The sequence below is a fragment of the Eurytemora carolleeae genome, unplaced genomic scaffold (genome assembly GCF_000591075.1).
Source record: "Eurytemora carolleeae unplaced genomic scaffold, Eaff_2.0 scaffold389, whole genome shotgun sequence".
In the NCBI taxonomy this organism is placed as follows: domain Eukaryota; kingdom Metazoa; phylum Arthropoda; class Copepoda; order Calanoida; family Temoridae; genus Eurytemora; species Eurytemora carolleeae.
Window position 1 is genome coordinate 255,587 of NW_019396501.1, and position 18,776 is coordinate 274,362.

Sequence of the window (18,776 nt, forward strand, 5' to 3'; positions counted from 1 at the left end):
CTATTACTATTTCTAATATTCAGAATTTGCAAGGCAAACATTTATAAGGGCTAAAATTGAGGACCTATTGAAAAGAACAACAATGGTTTGAATTATTAAGTCATTAAATCGCCTCTGTTACACTTAGGCCACCCTGGACTAACCAGAGTTAGAAGCATTCGGTTTCTTCTATTTGAAATCTTACGCGCTTTGGTCTATAACCAAACAATCTTTAAACTTACGGTTATGTTTGTTTTAGACTTTAATTTCATTCAAAATGTATTTGTCGGCAAAAAAGTATTGAATAAAAAAGGCTAAAAAATTATGTTTAATAGCAAAATTGTGATGGAAAGTCACAGCTTTCTAGAATATTGACAGAACCGTTAAATCCACGTGAGGCATAAAACTAGAGAAGCTAATATATATATATATATGCCACACAGTAAATTGTACATACATTTGAATTTTGTCTTACATTTGGCTAGATTAAAATTCAATCATTTAAGGTCTTATATGTAGCAAAATATATCCAGTTATCGTTAGGTTTTAAACTTAAAGGGACTGTAAGCGTTATTTCAAGTGACCCTCCATGCAAAGAGGGCAATGCCCGATTCACAACGGTACCCTTGAAACCTTTTTTCATACTAAGTGCTCTCATAATTTAGCCATAAAATTGGTTTATTACTTAATATAATTTATTCTCTTCATGGAACAGATGATTCATAACATACATATCATATATCTATTTATATATTTAGATATAACCTATCTAGCAATAAGCTATCCAAATAAAGAATAGAACATTCCTTTAACTTATTTTAAAATATGTTTAGAACATTTTCTTTTGTTAATTAATATAGTTAATTGCTAGACACTGTGTTTCTTGTTGTATATAATATATATACGTTGCTTGTATTGGTGTTTATTTGTTTTTATCCAGTCCAACTCACAAGACCGCGGTAAAGGTTTAATGATGGTCCAATTTTTTTTATCCGAGAAAAAATGTCGACATTTAGTAGTTTAAAGAAAAATCCCTGATAATATTTGTAAACTTTACGATTAAAAATGACGACTTGAAGAGAAAAATTAATCTTGATCTGGAATTACATGTTTTGACTTCTTTTGGTGTTCTCCATAAAGACTATATAGTTTGTGTTGAAGGCAGTATTAAATTATTTCAAGAACCTCAGCCCAGTATGGGAGGAGGGCAACGCGGCTCATTCACAACCTTCAAGGACGACATTTCTGATAACAAGATTATCTTGTGAAAACAAATAAAAAATGAACTTGATGCTTATACAATGCCATTATTTGGTAAGATGTAAATGTCGTTGTGCTAAAAATAAAATTGTATTCCAGAATGTCATCTTTCCTTGGCTTCTATATCAATACAAAGAAGAGGAGTTTGCTTAGGCTGAGCATCATATCTTGTCTCACATGTACTAAATAAATTGATAAATAAATATTTTAAAAGTTCTCAATAATCTACAAAGAGTAATTATTACAAATTCTGTTACATTAAATAGTCTAATTTTGAAAAATTTAAGGTGGTTTACACCATCAGGTTGCAAAGATATGGGAGTTAGAAAATTTAAGCTCGGGGCAAAAGTTCAACTCCTTTAAAGAATAAAGGGATCAGGTTTAAGCTTAACTATTCTTGAAGGATAAATAGTAGGAGTTACGTATTTTCCTTAAGGCATTTTCCCAAGTGGCAACTCATAAAAATGTGCATTTTCCCAAGCGGCAACTTCCCAAAGGTTAGGTAAGGTCTACTGAGGCGCCGCAGGTTTCAATTTGGGGGGGGGTGGGTGCTGCGGCTAGGAGGGTCTAGGGGGGAAGAGCGCTGCGGCTAGAATATTAGGGAGCCGAGCGCTTCGGCTGGGACAGACTTGGGAAATTGCCGCATGGAAATTGCATATTTGGGAAGTTGCCACTTTGGAAAAGTACCCTTGGAAAGTTGCCACTTGGGAAAATGCCTTTGGGAAATTACGTATTATCAAATGGTATTACCTTAAATCAGAGTTAGGTTCATGTATAATTCTCCATCTCACCAACTAAATTACATATCTATCAATATATCATTAAAATAAAAAAATTCTTGATTACATCTAGAAATAAAAATAAGCATTAAGCACTATCCTAAGGCCAAAACTTTTGTATTGCAATTTTCGGGATCAAAAATTTGTCTCAATCTTGTAAACAGACCTTCGGATTCAAATAATTCCACTCGGATATCCCAGGGACATTTGGGTCAAGTAACGTTATTCTTGAATACTTGATCTAGGAATCCTATTTGGGCAGTGAGAACACAATTTAATTTGAGGACCGTTGCTTGATCCCTTCAGTTTAGATATCCCTGCAGGGAATGACCACCAAACAAATACAATATCAACGAGAAATTAATTTTAAATCAATCCTTAGGTCTGCATTAGATGTAGATCAAAACTGATGCCAAGATTCAGAACACAAAAGTTTCTTTTTTTCTACTTGTTCTCACCACGTCGGGTTGGATGAGAGGGTTGAGAAGGATTGGATCGTCAGGAACTCTCAGAGCTGAACACATCATAACATTCATCCCGCCCGCCCATTCAGAGCAGGGGGGTGTGGCATTCTAAATATAATTAGATCTGAACACATCATAACATTATTCCCCCCCCCTCCCCTCCCATTCAGAACATGGGGTGAGAAGGACGTTTGAAATGGATTGTTTCTCTTTTCAAATCTTCAGGATCTAACGTTTGTAAAATATTAAATGAAGTTCTAAATATACTGCAAATTTTTCAAAAAAAAAATATTTTTATAACTGGCAAGCTCGTTTTAACACAAATTAAATAAGTTTTATAGTTATATGAGGTTGGGTTAGAGACTTTCATCTCTTGAATTTCATTTTTTATTTGTTGCGATTACCTCACACGCATCTTTAGCAATATCACAGAAATCTTGAGGTATAGGGATTCCAGGTACCTTAATTAAACATATCAACATTATTATAGGGATTCCAGGTACCTTTATTAAACATATCAACATTATTATAGGGATTCCAGGTACCTTTACTAAACATATCAACATTATTATAGGGATTCCAGGTACCTTTCTTAAACATATCAACATTATTATTTTACATTTTTAATTATTATTATTTTTATTATTATTATAAGTAGTAAAGTATCAGTAGTCGAATTATTCTCATAATTTTTAATATTATTATCATTGTTATTATCATTATTATTATCATTATCAGCATCATTGTTATTATCATTTTTGTCATCATTATAATAACTAGTAAAGTATCAGTAGTCGAATAATTATCATAATTTTTATTATTATTATCATTATATTCATCATAATTATTTAAAGTAGTGGCTGTAATGAAATCATATACCATAATTTTTATTATTTTTACCATTATATTCATCATTATTATTTAAAGTAGTGGCTGTAATGAAATCATATACCATAATTTTTATTATTTTTACCATTATATTCATCATTATTATTTAAAGTAGTGGCTGTAATGAAATCATATACCATAATTTTTATTATTTTTACCATTGTATTTATATTGTAAGCATAAGCTTAAACTACTAGTAGAAGCAGTAGTCGAATTATTATTATTAATTTTATCATTATTATCATCATTACCGTTCCATGTGCAGAGTTTTTAAGGCCAGCAGGTGCTAAAACGGGTATATTCACTGCCAAGTTTTAAGTTAAATATCTCAGGATAGAAACAAATAAAAATCTGGCTTAGTTTAGTTAAGGTAACATTTTTTATACATAAATCTTATTCTTAAAAACTCTCTCAATTTCCTTAATTCCATGATTCATAATTTCCTCTTCATTTCTTTTGGTCCGCCAAATATTCGGTATTGTTGTAAACCATGCATGTAATTGTAGACTGGATTGCCAGATTGCATTTAATTTTTTCATCTTAAAATCATAAATATCAATGCATTAGAGGAATTCAATTAGTTTACTCTTTATGAGTCAAAAGGAATTGGGTCTTTGCAACAAACTATTATTTTCTAATTCACATATCTATTATATTCTCTTCTACTCTCTTCTACTCTCTTCTATTCTCTTCTACTCTCTTCTACTCTCTTCTACTCTCTTCAACTCTCTTCTATTCTCTTCTATTCTCTTCTATTCTCTTCTATTCTCTTCTATTCTCTTCTATTCTCTTCTATTCTCTTCTACTCTCTTCTACTCTCTTCTATTCTCTTCTATTCTCTTCTACTCTCTTCTACTCTCTTCTATTCTCTTCTACTCTCTTCTACTCTCTTCTACTCTCTTCTATTATCTTCTATTCTCTTCTATTCTCTTCTATTCTCTTCTATTCTCTTCTACTCTCTTCTATTCTCTTCTATTCTCTTATATTCTCTTCTACTCTCTTCTACTCTCTTCTACTCTCTTCTACTCTCTTCTACTCTCTTCTATTCTCTTCTAATCTCTTCTTTCTCTTCTTTCTCTTCTATTATCTTCTATTCTCTTCTCTTATCTTCTATTTTCTTTTCCTTTCTTCTATTCTATTCTATTCTATTCTGTTCTATTCTATTCTATTCTATTCTAATTTATTTGCATGATTTATTATGATTTTAAGAAACTTATTCCTGGAGGATCCTGAAGGGGTAGGGTTGCATTCATACAGATCTGCACTCTTCTACCCTAGAATACATTACTAGATATACCAGAATACTTCAGAAAATACTGCGTGGTCCAGATAACGTAGGAGACACACACTATAGAAATACATTTGTATTGCTTCTAATATAAATACATAATGAACAGCAAGGATGTAAACGAAGAGGAAGATGAGTAGGTCTTCTCTGGTTCCTGATTTACGGATTTTATAATCCTCTTCTGGGGATTTTCATCCTTTACAATACCTTAATGTTAGTAGATGTACCAGAATACCTTAATATTAGTAGATGTACCAGAATACCTTAATATTAGTAGATGTACCAGAATACCTTAATATTAGTAGATGTACCAGAATACCTTAATATTAGTAGATGTACCAGAATACCTTAATATTAGTAGATGTACCAGAATACCTTAATATTAGTAGATGTACCAGAATACCTTAATATTAGTAGATGTACCAGAATACCTTAATATTAGTAGATGTACCAGAATACCTTAATATTAGTAGATGTACCAGAATACCTTAATATTAGTAGATGTACCAGAATACCTTAATATTAGTAGATGTACCAGAATACCTTAATATTTGTAAATGTACCAGAATATCTAAATATTAGTAAATGTACCAGAATACCTTAATATTAGTAGATGTACCAGAATATCTAAATATTAGTAGATGTACCAGAATATCAAAATATTATTAAATGTACCAGAATATCTAAATATTAGTAGTTGTACCAGAATATCCAAATATTAGAAAATACACCAGTTTATTTAAATATTAAGAGAATATCAAGAATATTGAGTAAGAGTATTGGGAAATATATCATTTATTAATATATATTTAAATCAGTATGTCGACATGAATGTTAGGAGGTATACCAGAATATCTAATAATAGGAATTGTTCCTTCAAATTTAGAAATTATGCTAATTTGTAAAAAATATATAGATTTACTATAATTTAGAATATAGGATCTGTTAAATAGATTTACTATATGGTAATTTAGAATATAGGATCTGTTAAATAGATTTACTATATGGTTATTTAGAATATAGGATCTGTTAAATAGATTTAATATATGGTAATTTAGAATATAGGATCTGTTAAAACTCCGAGTTCAAAGTTTTACTGTATTTTCTCGATTATATTTATCAGTAACTTTATTCCGTAAGAGAGTGTTTCTGAAGAAACTAGATTTATTCTCTCCAGGTGAACTAGGGGTTTAAATATATTTAGTTTTTGACAAAACTTGTTAGGATTATACTGATGACAATATTTATCAACTTTCCTTCTAATCTAGACAGATGAAAAGGTCAATTGTATCCAAATTACTGTTACGACTTATGACCTCGTAGTTCCTCCCAAGTATAGAAAAAAAACAAGATTTATTGGGTAACATATTATAAAATCAAATCTTTTCAATCATTGCTCTTCAATCTACCGTAAAATTTAGTTCAAATATTGATGTGCTTTAATAGAACAATCTAATAATATTTTGAATAGAGCTATTACTCGTACTTTCACCTCACCATTTCCCATGCCGGTCACTTACTAGCTTTATTATACGTATATTGGAAGTGTAAAAAAATTCTCATTTTGATAAAAAATAATTGCAACGAAATTTCAAACAAATCCACAGAAATTCCAAAAAAAAACATGTCGAAAAAAGCAGATGCAAATACAATTAAAAGAATTCTAAAAAGTTTGTTAATTTAAAAAAACTTTTGAATCAAATTAAAATTCGACCAAGAACTAACATTTTACTACACTATCTATCTATCTATCTATCTATCTATCTATCTATCTATATATCTATCTTTCTATCTTTCTATCTTTCTATCTATCTATCTATACCTTGACTAGAAGATGTCTATTCTTGCAGTTTTCTTGTCTAGCTTGTGGAGCAGATATCTGTACACTGTTCACTGTCAGAGCTCCGGCTAGAATATCAAATATCTTATATAAATGTAGTTCGTGAGGAATCCCTTCTCATAATAATTTTGATATTAAATTCTTCCAAGTTTAACCTGTAAATTGTAAATCTTAATTAAATCATATTTTCAGTTTCATTTACTAAAATAAAATGTTCTATTTCTCTGAAAATTCGGGTACGTATTGTTTGTTTCAGGGGCGGATACAGGATTTAAGAGAGGGGGGGGGGCAAGATTTTTAGGAAGCAAAAAATTAATAGTTAGGGAGAAAAAAAAATTTTGACTTAAAAGACTCAAAAAGAGTCAAAATTAATGACTTAAGACTAAAATACTAGATTTTTAAATTTTAGGGACAAAATTTAAGGATTAGAACAGGAATTTCGGAACAATTAAAAGATTGTTTAGGAATTAGGAACAAAAATAAAGGATTCGGACAGGGATTTAGGAACATTAAAAAGATTGTTCAGGAATTAGGAACAAAAATAAAGGATTAGAACAGGAATTTAGGAACAATAAAAGATTGTTCAGGAATTAGGAACAAAAATATAGGATTAGGACAGGGATTTAGGAACAATAAAAAGATTGTTCAGGAATTAGGAACACAAATATAGGATTAGGACAGGGATTTAAGGTGGGTCGGACACAGTATTAGGAACAGGAACAATAATAGGAACATTAGCAATTTAAGAACAAAAAGAAATTAATAGTTATTCTTAAATGGATGAAAATTGGGAACAATATTACAATTTTGATAAATGAGTTTTGATTAAGGAACATTACTAGAACAATATTATAACTTAAGTCTAGTTTCTTACAAATTTCTAATTCTAAACTTATCGTTAACAATAACATTTATCAAATTGGGAACATTTTTTGCCTCAAAATCTCAGGGGGGGCGAATGTCCCCCCGCCCCCCCCTGTATCCGCTCCTGGTTTGTTTTGTGCTTAGAAAATAACTTACCACAGGGTTTATATGAAGCAGGAAATAGCCTGAATTTTTGGCAGCTTACAATGCCCAAGAAAGTAAAAAGAAGGAACCATCTAACCCCCTCCATCTTTTATATTTTTATCTAACAAGTAAAAAATATATGTTTTGAAACACCTGCTTTTATCCTTATATAATTCCCATATATATATATAGATATATTGAACTGATCAACCAGGGCCATTTTTTTTTGACAACTCGCATGACCCCAGGAAAGATAAGATTTTACGAAAATTATTTATAGAGTGGAATGTCCGATCCCCTGCACTCTCCTTTACATCTTTGTTTTATTGGTAAAGAATAGGTGAAGCATTCTTAATAAATTTGTAAATTTTCAGTTTGGCTTCTATATAAAAGTGACTTGCGCATTTCTGTACTAAAGTACAATGAATAAAATTGGCAGAATTTCACAATTCAGCAAACAAGGATATCCTTCTTATTGCATGCTCCAATAGAGGTGTAAAGGGAACTATAATGAATCGGACATACCATTAGCTCTAAAAGTGGAAGGTTACTAGAAATAACGTCTGCAGTGACAGTCAAATTGATGCGTAAAATAAGTGCGTAATTGATATATGTGCAGGATCCAGTCCTCGGATCAAACTGGAATCTTTCCTTTGAAAAGTAAAAGGACCGATTTCTATCAAACCTGTTTAGGGTCAAATATTCTTCATCATTTTTTTATTTAATAAAAACTAAATTACCCTACAAAGAAAGGATTAAAGGGGGGGATTGGGGACATAAAATATATTTGTTAATTTAAATATTTGTGGATCTTAAAACCTGTAGTTTTTTAACAGTAGATCTTTTTAATATGAATCAATTTTTTGTAGTTTAAAGTCCCTGTTTTGTAAATGTACTAAACTGTACTGCGGTTGATATTATTGCCCTCCGGCAAATATAATTGAAATATAAAAACTAAGCGGGTTCTATAACACAACACTTAAAGGAAGGGTTCAAGGAAAAATAAAGTCATTAAAGAACCGTGTTGGCACAGTTTTCATTTCTATCCGACGTATCTGATATAGTAGATCGTATCATTTGCACTAATGATTGAGCGGACTAACGTACATTCGCACTAACGTTCATTCGGACTAACGTTTTATTTGAGGGTTATAGGTTAGGTTATGAGAATTTCTGGGCCGAGCGCTGCGGCTAGGACAAGCTAGGGGGCCGAGCGCTGCGGCTAGGACAGGCTAGGGGGCCGGGCGCTGCGGCCACAAGTGTTACTTATCAGCTGACTTTAGTGCAAAAGTACGTTAGTTTAATCGGACATCAGTGCGAACGATTATAGCATCTCTGATATAACAGTATTACAAGTCGTCTTCAACAGGCCCCAAGCTTTCTGCAATGTACTTTTTGTGACAGGAAGGACACTGCAAGACAAATATAAAAATTAGTACTTTGTGCGTTTAGATTATTTGTGTTTTTAATTTTAAAAAAGTGTGAAATATTTCGCGAATTTTCAAAAATGTAAACCATCCCTTTAAACCCAATGATAATATGAAAAGACCTAGTATAAATCCTGTTCGAAAATCCAGATCTCAATTTCTTTGTTGCCTGAATTCTGATAACATCTTGAATACATTTTTGTTCATACTAGCTTGAGAACCCAGCATTGCCCGGGGTACTCATAGTGTAACAAATATCGTAGTAAACCTTATATTTGTAAACCTGAACACACCTAGATATATTACGTTGTACATTGTCACCTAACTACGCCTGTAAATAACTACATCAAACCTGTATTGTGATTAGCCTTGTATATATACGCTTGAATATAAGGATGCAAAAATTGTAATTAAGTTCATTAACTTAACCTGTAACATAGAACTCGAAATATATGTCAGTTAGAATAATACTCAACTTTGATTATGGTGTTAGAGTAATTGTTCCTTGTTTAACGAATGAGAGACATCCTTTATAACTTTCTTGAAAGATAGATATAGATTGGGGAATTACAGTGAATGGTACCTTGTAAGACAGGTATCTGAGAATACAGACTGAGTAGTATCCGGATTGATATTGACCATGGTTTTTGTGATGAACTTTGAGTTCTAGATAGAGTTTATCTTGTAAGACAGATACAGACTAAGTCATATCTGGATTGATATTGACTATGGTATTCTTAATGAACCTTGAGTTCTAGATTGGGTTGTAACATAATATGATAAAAATATTAAGTGCATGAGCTTAATCCCAAAATATTGTGTTTTCAATAAAAACATGTCAATGTTTGTTTTAGTCTTAGAATTCAGTAAATTCTCACAGGCTTGAAGAATTTCTGCAATCTAGGGTGTCTAAATGAAACTTAACAAAGATAGAAATTTCTGAAAAATCATATTATTGTTGAAAAGTATAAAATAAATGTTCTAAAAAACATATATTTATAGCTTTCAGTTTACATTTATACATTTATAATTAAACTTTATACTTACATATAAAAATATCAAAATGGGTACTTTTAGACATTCAAAGTTCTTTTTTGACTTCTCTGAGGTTAATGCATACTGCCAAATAAAGGGTGTCAAACAAAACATAAACTTTTAAATTTGAGCTTTTTCACAAAGTTAAAATTGTCTGTTTGTTTTGGAACTTAACCGTCAGAAAGTTTACAACGTTTATATGTCCGAATAGGATTTTTTCTAAATTATCACTTTTAAGAAACTTGTTGATAGTTTAACTATGTCTCCGCTGTTTATGATACACGTTAACCCCTCTCAGAGGCATACTCAGGGGGCCTCTCCCCTGGTTTAGTGAACTATATGGTTTCCAGGGTTTCTTGAACCCCAACAGGAATATAACCCCCCCTGACTAGAAAAAAAATCTGGCCAAACTCCTCAGAACGCCCCTGATTACCCTCTCTCTTATGCTGACGTGAAATAGTTTATATTTTCAAACTAATAATCAACAATGAATCAGAATACATAATTTATCAAAATCGAAGCATCATGTTCATCGAAGCATCAATGACATCCAGGAAAAAAGTAGATTTTCTTATTTACAGAAAAATCTTAACAAACATGTTTTAATGTTCAAGGTAAAGATGTAATCAAAAATCCAGTTATTACGTTATGAAAGTTGGACAATTTAAATAGAGGTTAAGAAAATATGGCAATAAATCAGGATTCAAGGCCCTATTTACTCAAGTTTTAAACTTTACTTATAAATACAAAGTTAATGCTTCCTACAATCTAGGTATTACAGCGTGTTTTTACAAATTTTAAACTGCAAATAATTTATCATTTTTTAGAAATTAGAAACCAATCTTCCCGCTTGCAATAATTTTGATATTATGTCTGTATTTATCGTCCGTTAGATAATTCCGTTCTAGATTAATAATTTTAAACAAATTTTTTATCTTATTAAAAATAAATTAAATATTTCTGGAAAATTGTGTTTTGGAACATTCTTAACCTTAATTACATCTTTTAGTCGTAAAATTGAGCTGTTTTTAATTTTTATTTTCAATTAGGTGAAATATCTCTTTGTTGTAGAATAAACTTAAGTTTTTAGCTTAGGTAAGTGCATAAATCATTTGTAAATTGTAAACAGTCTGAACTGGATTTCAAATAATTAATTATTCCAGCCAGAAACAACATGAAAATTTGATACTTTATTTTCTAATCCCTAAATCTGAATGTGAAAACCTTAATTATTTTTTAAACTTGGACTATTTGATCTCACGGATGGATTGATTTTACTCCTCTTCGATATACCGTGATGGTGATACCCTTGTAGGGGTAACTTTAAATAATGGATCAAGCATTGATCCTTAAACTTAAAAGAAGAGAAGGAAGATACCATATTACATTTGATTTGGTCTGTGGAGTCCTATATAAACTCCGCTGGCATTTAAATATGTGTTAAGGGGTAAAGCATGCTCAGAGTTGAACCGGTTTGCTTGTTCTTCAGAGTTAAACCGGTTTGCTTGTTCTTCAGAGTTAAACCGGTTTGCTTGTTCTTCAGAGTTAAACCGGTTTGCTTGTTCTTCAGAGTTGAACCGTATTGCTTGTACTTCTGAACCGGTTTGCTTGTTCTTCAGAGTTAAACCGGTTTGCTTGTTCTTCAGAGTTAAACCGGTTTGCTTGTTCTTCAGAGTTGAACCGTATTGCTTGTACTTCTGAGCTAAACCAGTTGGTTTGTTCTTCAGGGTTGAACCGGTTTGTGGATTCTTCAGGGTTAAACTGGTTTCCTAGTACTTCAGAACCATGGCATTGTGTTTGAAATTCGGAGCTAATAGAGCTCCGGGTTTGATTTTGCACAACAGAGTACAGATTTTCCTCTTGTGTTCTTGATGCTTCTCTTACAAAGATCAAATCAGATGTCACCAATTCTGAGTTTTGCATTGAAATAGCTTGACTGGTTGTTCTTCTTGTTGCTACAGATGTTAACGCTGATCTTGTGTCTGCTGAAAGATTTCTTGCAATTAGCTCTACTAGCCGGGTATCAAGGGGATCAAAGGTAGCAGGGACTGCTGGTGGTTCAACACACAAGCAGAGGTAGAGCAAGCGTATGGCCCTTGTCTGAAGGTAGGGGAAAGTAAATTCACTCTCTTTTAAAATATGAAGAATAAGACTAGTGAGAGGAATTGATAGTTCTAAAACCTTGACAACTTTTACATCTATGGTTGAATGAAAAGGCAAGCGTTTGTGGGTTAGTATACACAAAACCAGCCATAAAATTGTAGAATACGCACCAATTGTTCCCGATGTGATTTTTGAGCATTGAAGAAAATGACTGTTTACATCCTGCTGGCCTGGAATTGGTCTTGTGTAGATTTTAACAATCAAGTTGGAACAGAGTAAATAAAGTCCATAACTGAAGAAAATAATAGCATGGAAGTCTTGGATGACATCAAACTTTTCTACGAGGCACCCAGTGCTCTCCACTTCTAAAAATTCTAAAACACAAAAATATTAAAACACGTTTTTTTAAAAAAAAAAAGCTTAATTTAATATTTTGAGAAGCATACCGGTTTGCAAGTGTACTGCCAAAGCTGGTATATATATGATGAGAGCAGAGAGGAACACTACTACTATCGACCTAGACGCCAAACTCTCTTGGTCAAACATCATAATCCACTCATACTGAACATAAATCAAACATCATAATCCACTCATACTGAACATAAATCAAACATCATAATCCACTCTGACTGAACATAAATCAAACATCATAATCCACTCATACTGAACGTAAATCAAACATCATAATCCACTCATACGGAACATAAATCAAACATCATAATCCACTTATACTGAACGTAAATCAAACATCATAATCCACTCATACTGAACGTAAATCAAACATCATAATCCACTCATACGGAACATAAATCAAACATCATAATCCACTTATACTGAACGTAAATCAAACATCATAATCCACTCATACGGAACATAAATCAAACATCATAATCCACTCATACTGAACATAAATCAAACATTATAATCCACTCATACTGAACATAAATCAAACATCATAATCCACTCATACTGATCATAAATCAACCAATCAAAGGTCAGTGTTATAACCAGGAGCGTGTACAGGAATTGAACCGGGGGAGGGTCTGAATTTTGTAAAAAGAAATTTTAAAACCTCATGGAAACACATTTTTCCTATCCAGGGGGGCTCGGTCCTTATGACCCCCCCCCCCCCTGGACGACCCTATTTTAATCTATCAAGTTGCAATGCAAAGTTTGACTTGAAATGTTGTAAAAGGAAGAACAAGGATAATTTAAATCTTTTAATGTTGTTCTAGGCGATAAAATAAATTCTGAGAAGAAATGGGGAAAATTATTCTAAATCTCCAGTTTGCATCTCTTAAAATATAAAACAATAGGCATTAAAAGAATAATTTACAAATATATTATTTCTCTACTAAAATGATTTTTTCAGTGAGACAATAGCACGTTAACTAAAAGTATCGAAAGGAATCTCAAAAAATAAGTTTTAAAAGGTAAAAAGTATTAAACAGACTTCTTAGGGCAATAAAATCTACATAAAGTATAGCCATGCAAGAAGAAATAGAACTGTTCCACATTTCTATTTCCAGGGAATCCAAAAATCCTGGTTTTCTGAGGTTTGAATTAATGAATAAAGAGAATTAGTTGAACAAAATAATGGCAGATATATATCTAACAAGAAAAAATTTATCCATTTGGTGTACCGTCCCATTTTCCCGCCTTCATGTAGTAGTGTAAGAGACATAGATTGATTCGTTTTGGAGATTTTTGGACTTTTAAAAGCGTCACACTCTTCACACAAATACTTCCATTATTTCAAAACTATATTCTGAAAACATTTGCTCTTCTTAAACTTTGCAAAATTTTCATTCTTTTAAAGAATATTTTGTATATATTTTCTCTCAGGGTCAAAGCTTGGCATAGTGTATAAATGCAATTATTACATTTGTAGAACTTATCAGCTTTTTGTGGATTTTATCAGCTTTTTGTGGAACTTATCAGCTTTTTGTGGAACTTATCAGCTTTTCGTGGAACTTATCAGCTTTTTGTGGAATGTTTTTGAAAACAAATCTATATTCCATCACTCCCTGCATATATACTGTATCGCATATTTGTTGTCTAAAATTCTGATTACCTTCTAGATTAAGAGTTGTGACTTGAGTATCTTTTAGTCCTGCAGCAAGATCCTTAGCCCCTTGAGCTCCTAGGGAATCATTATTGTAAAGTAGCTGTTATACTAACCATACACTGTTTAACTATTTATCTCTTTTGATTGATTACCTTTACTATGATGAGAAGCTTGAAGGTTGAGCTGAGTAGATGAAGGGTAACTGTACAGAAGACAAGGTACATGTAGATGTACCGGACTAGCTGGAACATTATCAGGGGTAGTGTCAAGATCATGTTCTGACATATTCCAGTCACACACTAAACAACAATAGAGAGATTGTTAAAATATTTCAGATAAATTGAGTGATACCATTAAAAAGTGTTAGGAAATAACACCCACAGAGTATAGGAAAAAATGTATTTACAAGTAAAAAATGAACAAAGAAATGATACTAATGAATCATAGAAAGCCGGAGCTCTCTTGGTAGACTCTCTGCCTTTCATTCGCCTTGACCGAGGTAACTCTTCCGACTCTTTGTCAGTACTAACTTTGGTTTCGGTTTTAGCCATTTCCTCCTGCCTTGTTTTCAGCGTGTCTACTGCCTACTGGATAAATTAACAATAGAATTCCCGGTTTCAACGGTGGCTTGCTTTTCCACGAGGTTAGAACCATGTGTCCAACTCATGTTCTCTGAGTTAGCATTTCTTAACGGCAAAATATCCCTACACAATATAGATGAGGAGACTTGTCATCTGTTCCACTGTCTGTCCGACCAATAGAACTATCCACTCTTAGTTTAGCTACGGGTTCGTATGAGAAATGAAGGGGTTACATCAATTGATTTATCCTATTCCGAGCTACTGAGCTCAAACTGGTTACATCTTAGCTCCGGGTCCGTATGAGGACTGAAAGGGTTACAGTAGATGGTGTTGTGATTAGCATTGGAGTTAAAGGGAATGTACACACAACTTGAAGTGTTCTGCTTAGTATTGGAGTTAATGGGACTACACACAACTTGAAGTGTTCTGATTAGTATTGGAGTTAAAGGGACTGTACACACAACTTGAAGTGTTCTGATTAGTATTGGAGTTAAAGAGACTGTACACACAACTTGAAGTGTTCTGATTAGTATTGGAGTTAAAGGGACTGTACACACAACTTGAAGGGTTCTGATTAGTAGTGGAGTTAAAGGGACTTTACACACAACTTGAAGTGATCATTTATTTATACAGTGGCACAGCATGTCCTGTGCACAACGGTACACTTTAAACCTTTGTCTGAAAAAGAATGACGGAGATATCCTTTTTTTACCTACAAAATTAATTTCTTACCTATTTTATCTGCAGACACGCAATAAATTGGTAATATCTTTGTATGGAAACTGGTTCAAAACGATACTTATTGCCAATCTTGATCAGACAAAAGCGTACCTTTGTGTATCGGACACATACACTATGTTCAATTATAAGTGTAACAAAACTTTAAAGATACTGAAATTAATAAGCTCTATATTTATTTAGTTCTTGAATTTTCAAAATGTGGGTTGCCTGTTTTGTGAATTATGTTAATGACTGAGGGTTTTGTTTAAAAGTACTTATAAGTCTAATAAGCATGGGACATGACCATTGTGCAATGCAAACAGACCCACAACATTTAATTAGTGATAGTATCTACCAAAACTATTTGCTTTGTAACAACATAAAATACACTTAAGTGTTGTTATAAAGTCGTCTTCCTATTTCAGAGTTTTCTGGTTATCACTGTATGCTTTGTTTTACTAAAACCTTATTTTTGAGAACACTACCTTTAAAGTTAAATCACTACTTAATACTTACACAAACTAGAGCCAGGACGTTGTAGATCTCGAAGATGGTTTGACTGATGAAAATGATGAAGTTCTTGTTGATATCGTCTGTGCTGTTCTTTTGCTTACGAAGGATGCTGGAGAGTGTCAACGTTAAAATCAAGCAGATTATACACACAATAAATGCTATTGGATTAACAGCTGGGGTCAATTCTAAATTGTGTTTTAAACATTCTTTCATTTTGGAAACTGCTTATGTTTCCACGGTAGCCAACCTACTGTTGATGCTGTGAATAGACGCTGCTAGGATACAGTTGGTTGGTATTGAGAGCTGGGGCTAGAAACAGAGCAGTTTAAGAATAGAATTATTTGTTGAAGTCTAAAATATTGTCCCGATTGATTAAACAAAATCCATTACTAAAGACTAAATTTTGATGAAAATGTGCACACAGCTGACTACATATATTTGGAAGATAAATTTGATAAAACTTATATATATACTGACCTTTTATAACAGAAATTAATTTATTTAAATCATTGCTGACCATTTTAATAACTGAGCTCGTAATTTCAAGTGAGTATATAATGAATTGGCAAATCTTTATTTTCCTTGTGATTTCTCTACAAAATCTTTATTTTCTTGTGGTTTCTCTATAAAATTTTTATTTTCTTGTGGTTTCTCTACAAAATCTTTATTTTCTTGTGGTTTCTCTAAAAAATCTTTATTTTCCTAGTGGTTCTAAACAAAATCTTTATTTTCCTGTGGTTTCTCACAAAATCTTTATTTTCCTTGTGGGTTCTCTACAAAATCTTTATTTTCCTTGTGGTTTCTCTTCAAAATCTTTATTTTTCATTTTGGTTTCTCTACAAAATCTTTGTTTTCATTGTGGTTTCTCTACAAAATATTTATTTTCCTTGTCGTTTCTCACAACATCCTTATTTTCCTTGTGGTTTCTCTACTAAATTTTTATTTTCCTTGTGGTTTCTCTACAAAATCTTTATTTTCTTTATTCGAATTTTTTTAAAATCCCGCAAAAACATACTATGTGGATTCAATCAATGTATTTTTTTGCATCATGGTGCAAGCTTACTCACATCTACCAGAGATTGTGTTATTACAGGCTGAGCGAAGGTACACCAGAGCTGCTTGAAATCCACAAAGCTCCTGAACAAGCTCAAGCACCCCAAGGAGAACACCATGATCTGGTTCTTATCAGACGAAATAGATGTCTTTCAGGATCAAATGTACAACAGACAGAAAAACAGGTGGATCGCTGTGATCCCTAAGGATTCCCTAAAGTGATAAAAACCAAGTTTTGGTGTTTGGTTTTCGGTGTTGTCTCCAACAAGGGCGCCGTTATGCCCCTGCACATGTTGGAGGTCGGGTTAAGGGTCATCACCAACATCTACCTCCAGGTCATGGAGCAGACAGTGTTGCCCTGGATCTGGAGGTTATCCCTGAGTCTGGCAGGAGGGCTCTGCCCCCTGCCATGCGTCCAACAGGTCTATAGCCTGGCTCCAGGAGTACTGGTACAACCTCATCACCAAGGAGCAACGGCCTCCCAGCAGCCCCGACTTTAATCCGATGGATTATTTTATTTGGGGCTACTTTCAGGCACATACCATTTGACATCCCCACCCCAATAAAACCCGTCTGCAATTGCATCCAAATAGGAGCACTTCGCGATCCCTCCCCTTGACACTGAAGTATTCTGATAAGATTTATTCTATAGCTATATGAATCAGGGAAAGTCCCTTAACATGTGCTTAGATCGAGAAGAGGTGTTGACTTCCCCCCTGGCTTGATGATGCTGCTTCTCAGATCCCTCTACAGCAGTACTACGGAGATCTTCAGAAGGTTCACACCTCGAGAGGTTCCCTGTAACGTACTACCTGATGAACCCTGAGGCCGCTATCTTCTATCCGAGCTGCAACTCCATCAACCAATCCAGCTCACTCCATCCTGATCCCGTCAATCCCTGCACTCTCCTCTCCCCCGCCTACTTTGCGGAGCCGTCAATCTCGCTATCGAAGCTACATGAGGAGCGAACAAACCAAGACTCTGGTGCTCCTGCCGTTACCCTGCATTGTATTGATCCTCCTCTGTCTGCCGATCCTGCTGTACGATATCTGGATGGAGGAGATCTACAATAGCCCCTCCCTGAGTAAAAGGGGATGTGAATCCCCCTGTCCGGACTTGGACGTGGCTGAAACCTCTGTAAAGACGGAGGAGACCAGCCTCAGCTCTGAGGACGAGTCCTCGTCCCTGCCAGATTATGAACCTCCCTCTCATCCTCTTCAGAGTATAGATTCTGTATGTGACCTGACGAGGATCCTGAACTTGGACAGGAAACTCCTGAGGAATACAATAGCCCAGAGGGATGGGCTCCGAGCTGATTACTCCAACATATATGTAAAGAGCATTCTGGATACATTGGATGATGACCTCTATCTCCTCTATCAGTATCATCTCGATGATCTTATCAAGGGATTCTCGTAATCCCGTTCTAGAGATCAGACATCTTCAGCTCTCTAGATCCAACCTATAATAATAATGGGATTAGTATCAATGTTACTTGTATTTACTCATGCTCTAATTAACATAAGGTTCTATAAACTCTACTTATTAATTATTTAACCATAACTTATTTATGTTTGAAAGACAAAGTAAGGATTATCTTTGACTGTTCAGATCACAACAACACCTGGTGATCAAGGCCTGGTTTAGAGGCCGCATGGAGGCCGTGATAGAGGCTGAGGGTGATTACATCGAGTGAGCATCAAAATTCAAAAGATAAGATAAGATAAGATAAGATAAAGTTTATTGCTAAAATAAATGTATCTGTATACA

General features: G+C 33.5%; 2 protein-coding genes across 2 annotated transcripts; both read right to left on the reverse strand.

Moving 5' to 3' along the window:
* Window positions 1-652: 652 nt before the first annotated feature.
* Window positions 653-7,650, reverse strand: LOC111704460 (uncharacterized). The gene is made up of 9 exons (XM_023476697.1): window positions 7,519-7,650; window positions 6,481-6,566; window positions 4,590-4,644; window positions 3,622-3,674; window positions 2,887-2,943; window positions 2,477-2,590; window positions 1,990-2,033; window positions 1,352-1,421; window positions 653-1,207 (listed from the first exon to the last, which is right to left on the reverse strand). Exons 1-9 carry the CDS (start codon window positions 7,610-7,612, stop codon window positions 1,166-1,168), a joined length of 615 nt encoding a protein of 204 aa, XP_023332465.1. The 5' UTR covers window positions 7,613-7,650; the 3' UTR covers window positions 653-1,165.
* A 3,884-nt stretch (window positions 7,651-11,534) lies between these two features.
* Window positions 11,535-12,827, reverse strand: LOC111704456 (uncharacterized). The gene is made up of 2 exons (XM_023476690.1): window positions 12,518-12,827; window positions 11,535-12,445 (listed from the first exon to the last, which is right to left on the reverse strand). The coding sequence occupies exons 1-2, from the start codon at window positions 12,618-12,620 to the stop codon at window positions 11,535-11,537; spliced, it is 1,014 nt and encodes a 337-aa protein (XP_023332458.1). The 5' UTR covers window positions 12,621-12,827.
* Between the last annotated feature and the right edge of the window lie 5,949 nt (window positions 12,828-18,776).

Excerpts from the sequence above, each read along its gene's own strand:
- LOC111704460 (XM_023476697.1), bottom strand. The coding sequence starts at position 7,612 with ATGGAGGGGGTTAGATGGTTCCTTCTTTTTACTTTCTTGGGCATTGTA. Across the intron at positions 4,645-6,480 it reads ATAGACATCTTCTAGTCAAG|GGTAGAAGAGTGCAGATCTG; the intron begins GTATAGATAGAT and ends AATGTATTCTAG. Across the intron at positions 1,208-1,351 it reads GTATTGATATAGAAGCCAAG|GTTGTGAATGAGCCGCGTTG; the intron begins GAAAGATGACAT and ends TCGTCCTTGAAG.
- LOC111704456 (XM_023476690.1), bottom strand. The coding sequence starts at position 12,620 with ATGATGTTTGACCAAGAGAGTTTGGCGTCTAGGTCGATAGTAGTAGTG. Across the intron at positions 12,446-12,517 it reads GGCAGTACACTTGCAAACCG|AATTTTTAGAAGTGGAGAGC; the intron begins GTATGCTTCTCA and ends TTTGTGTTTTAG.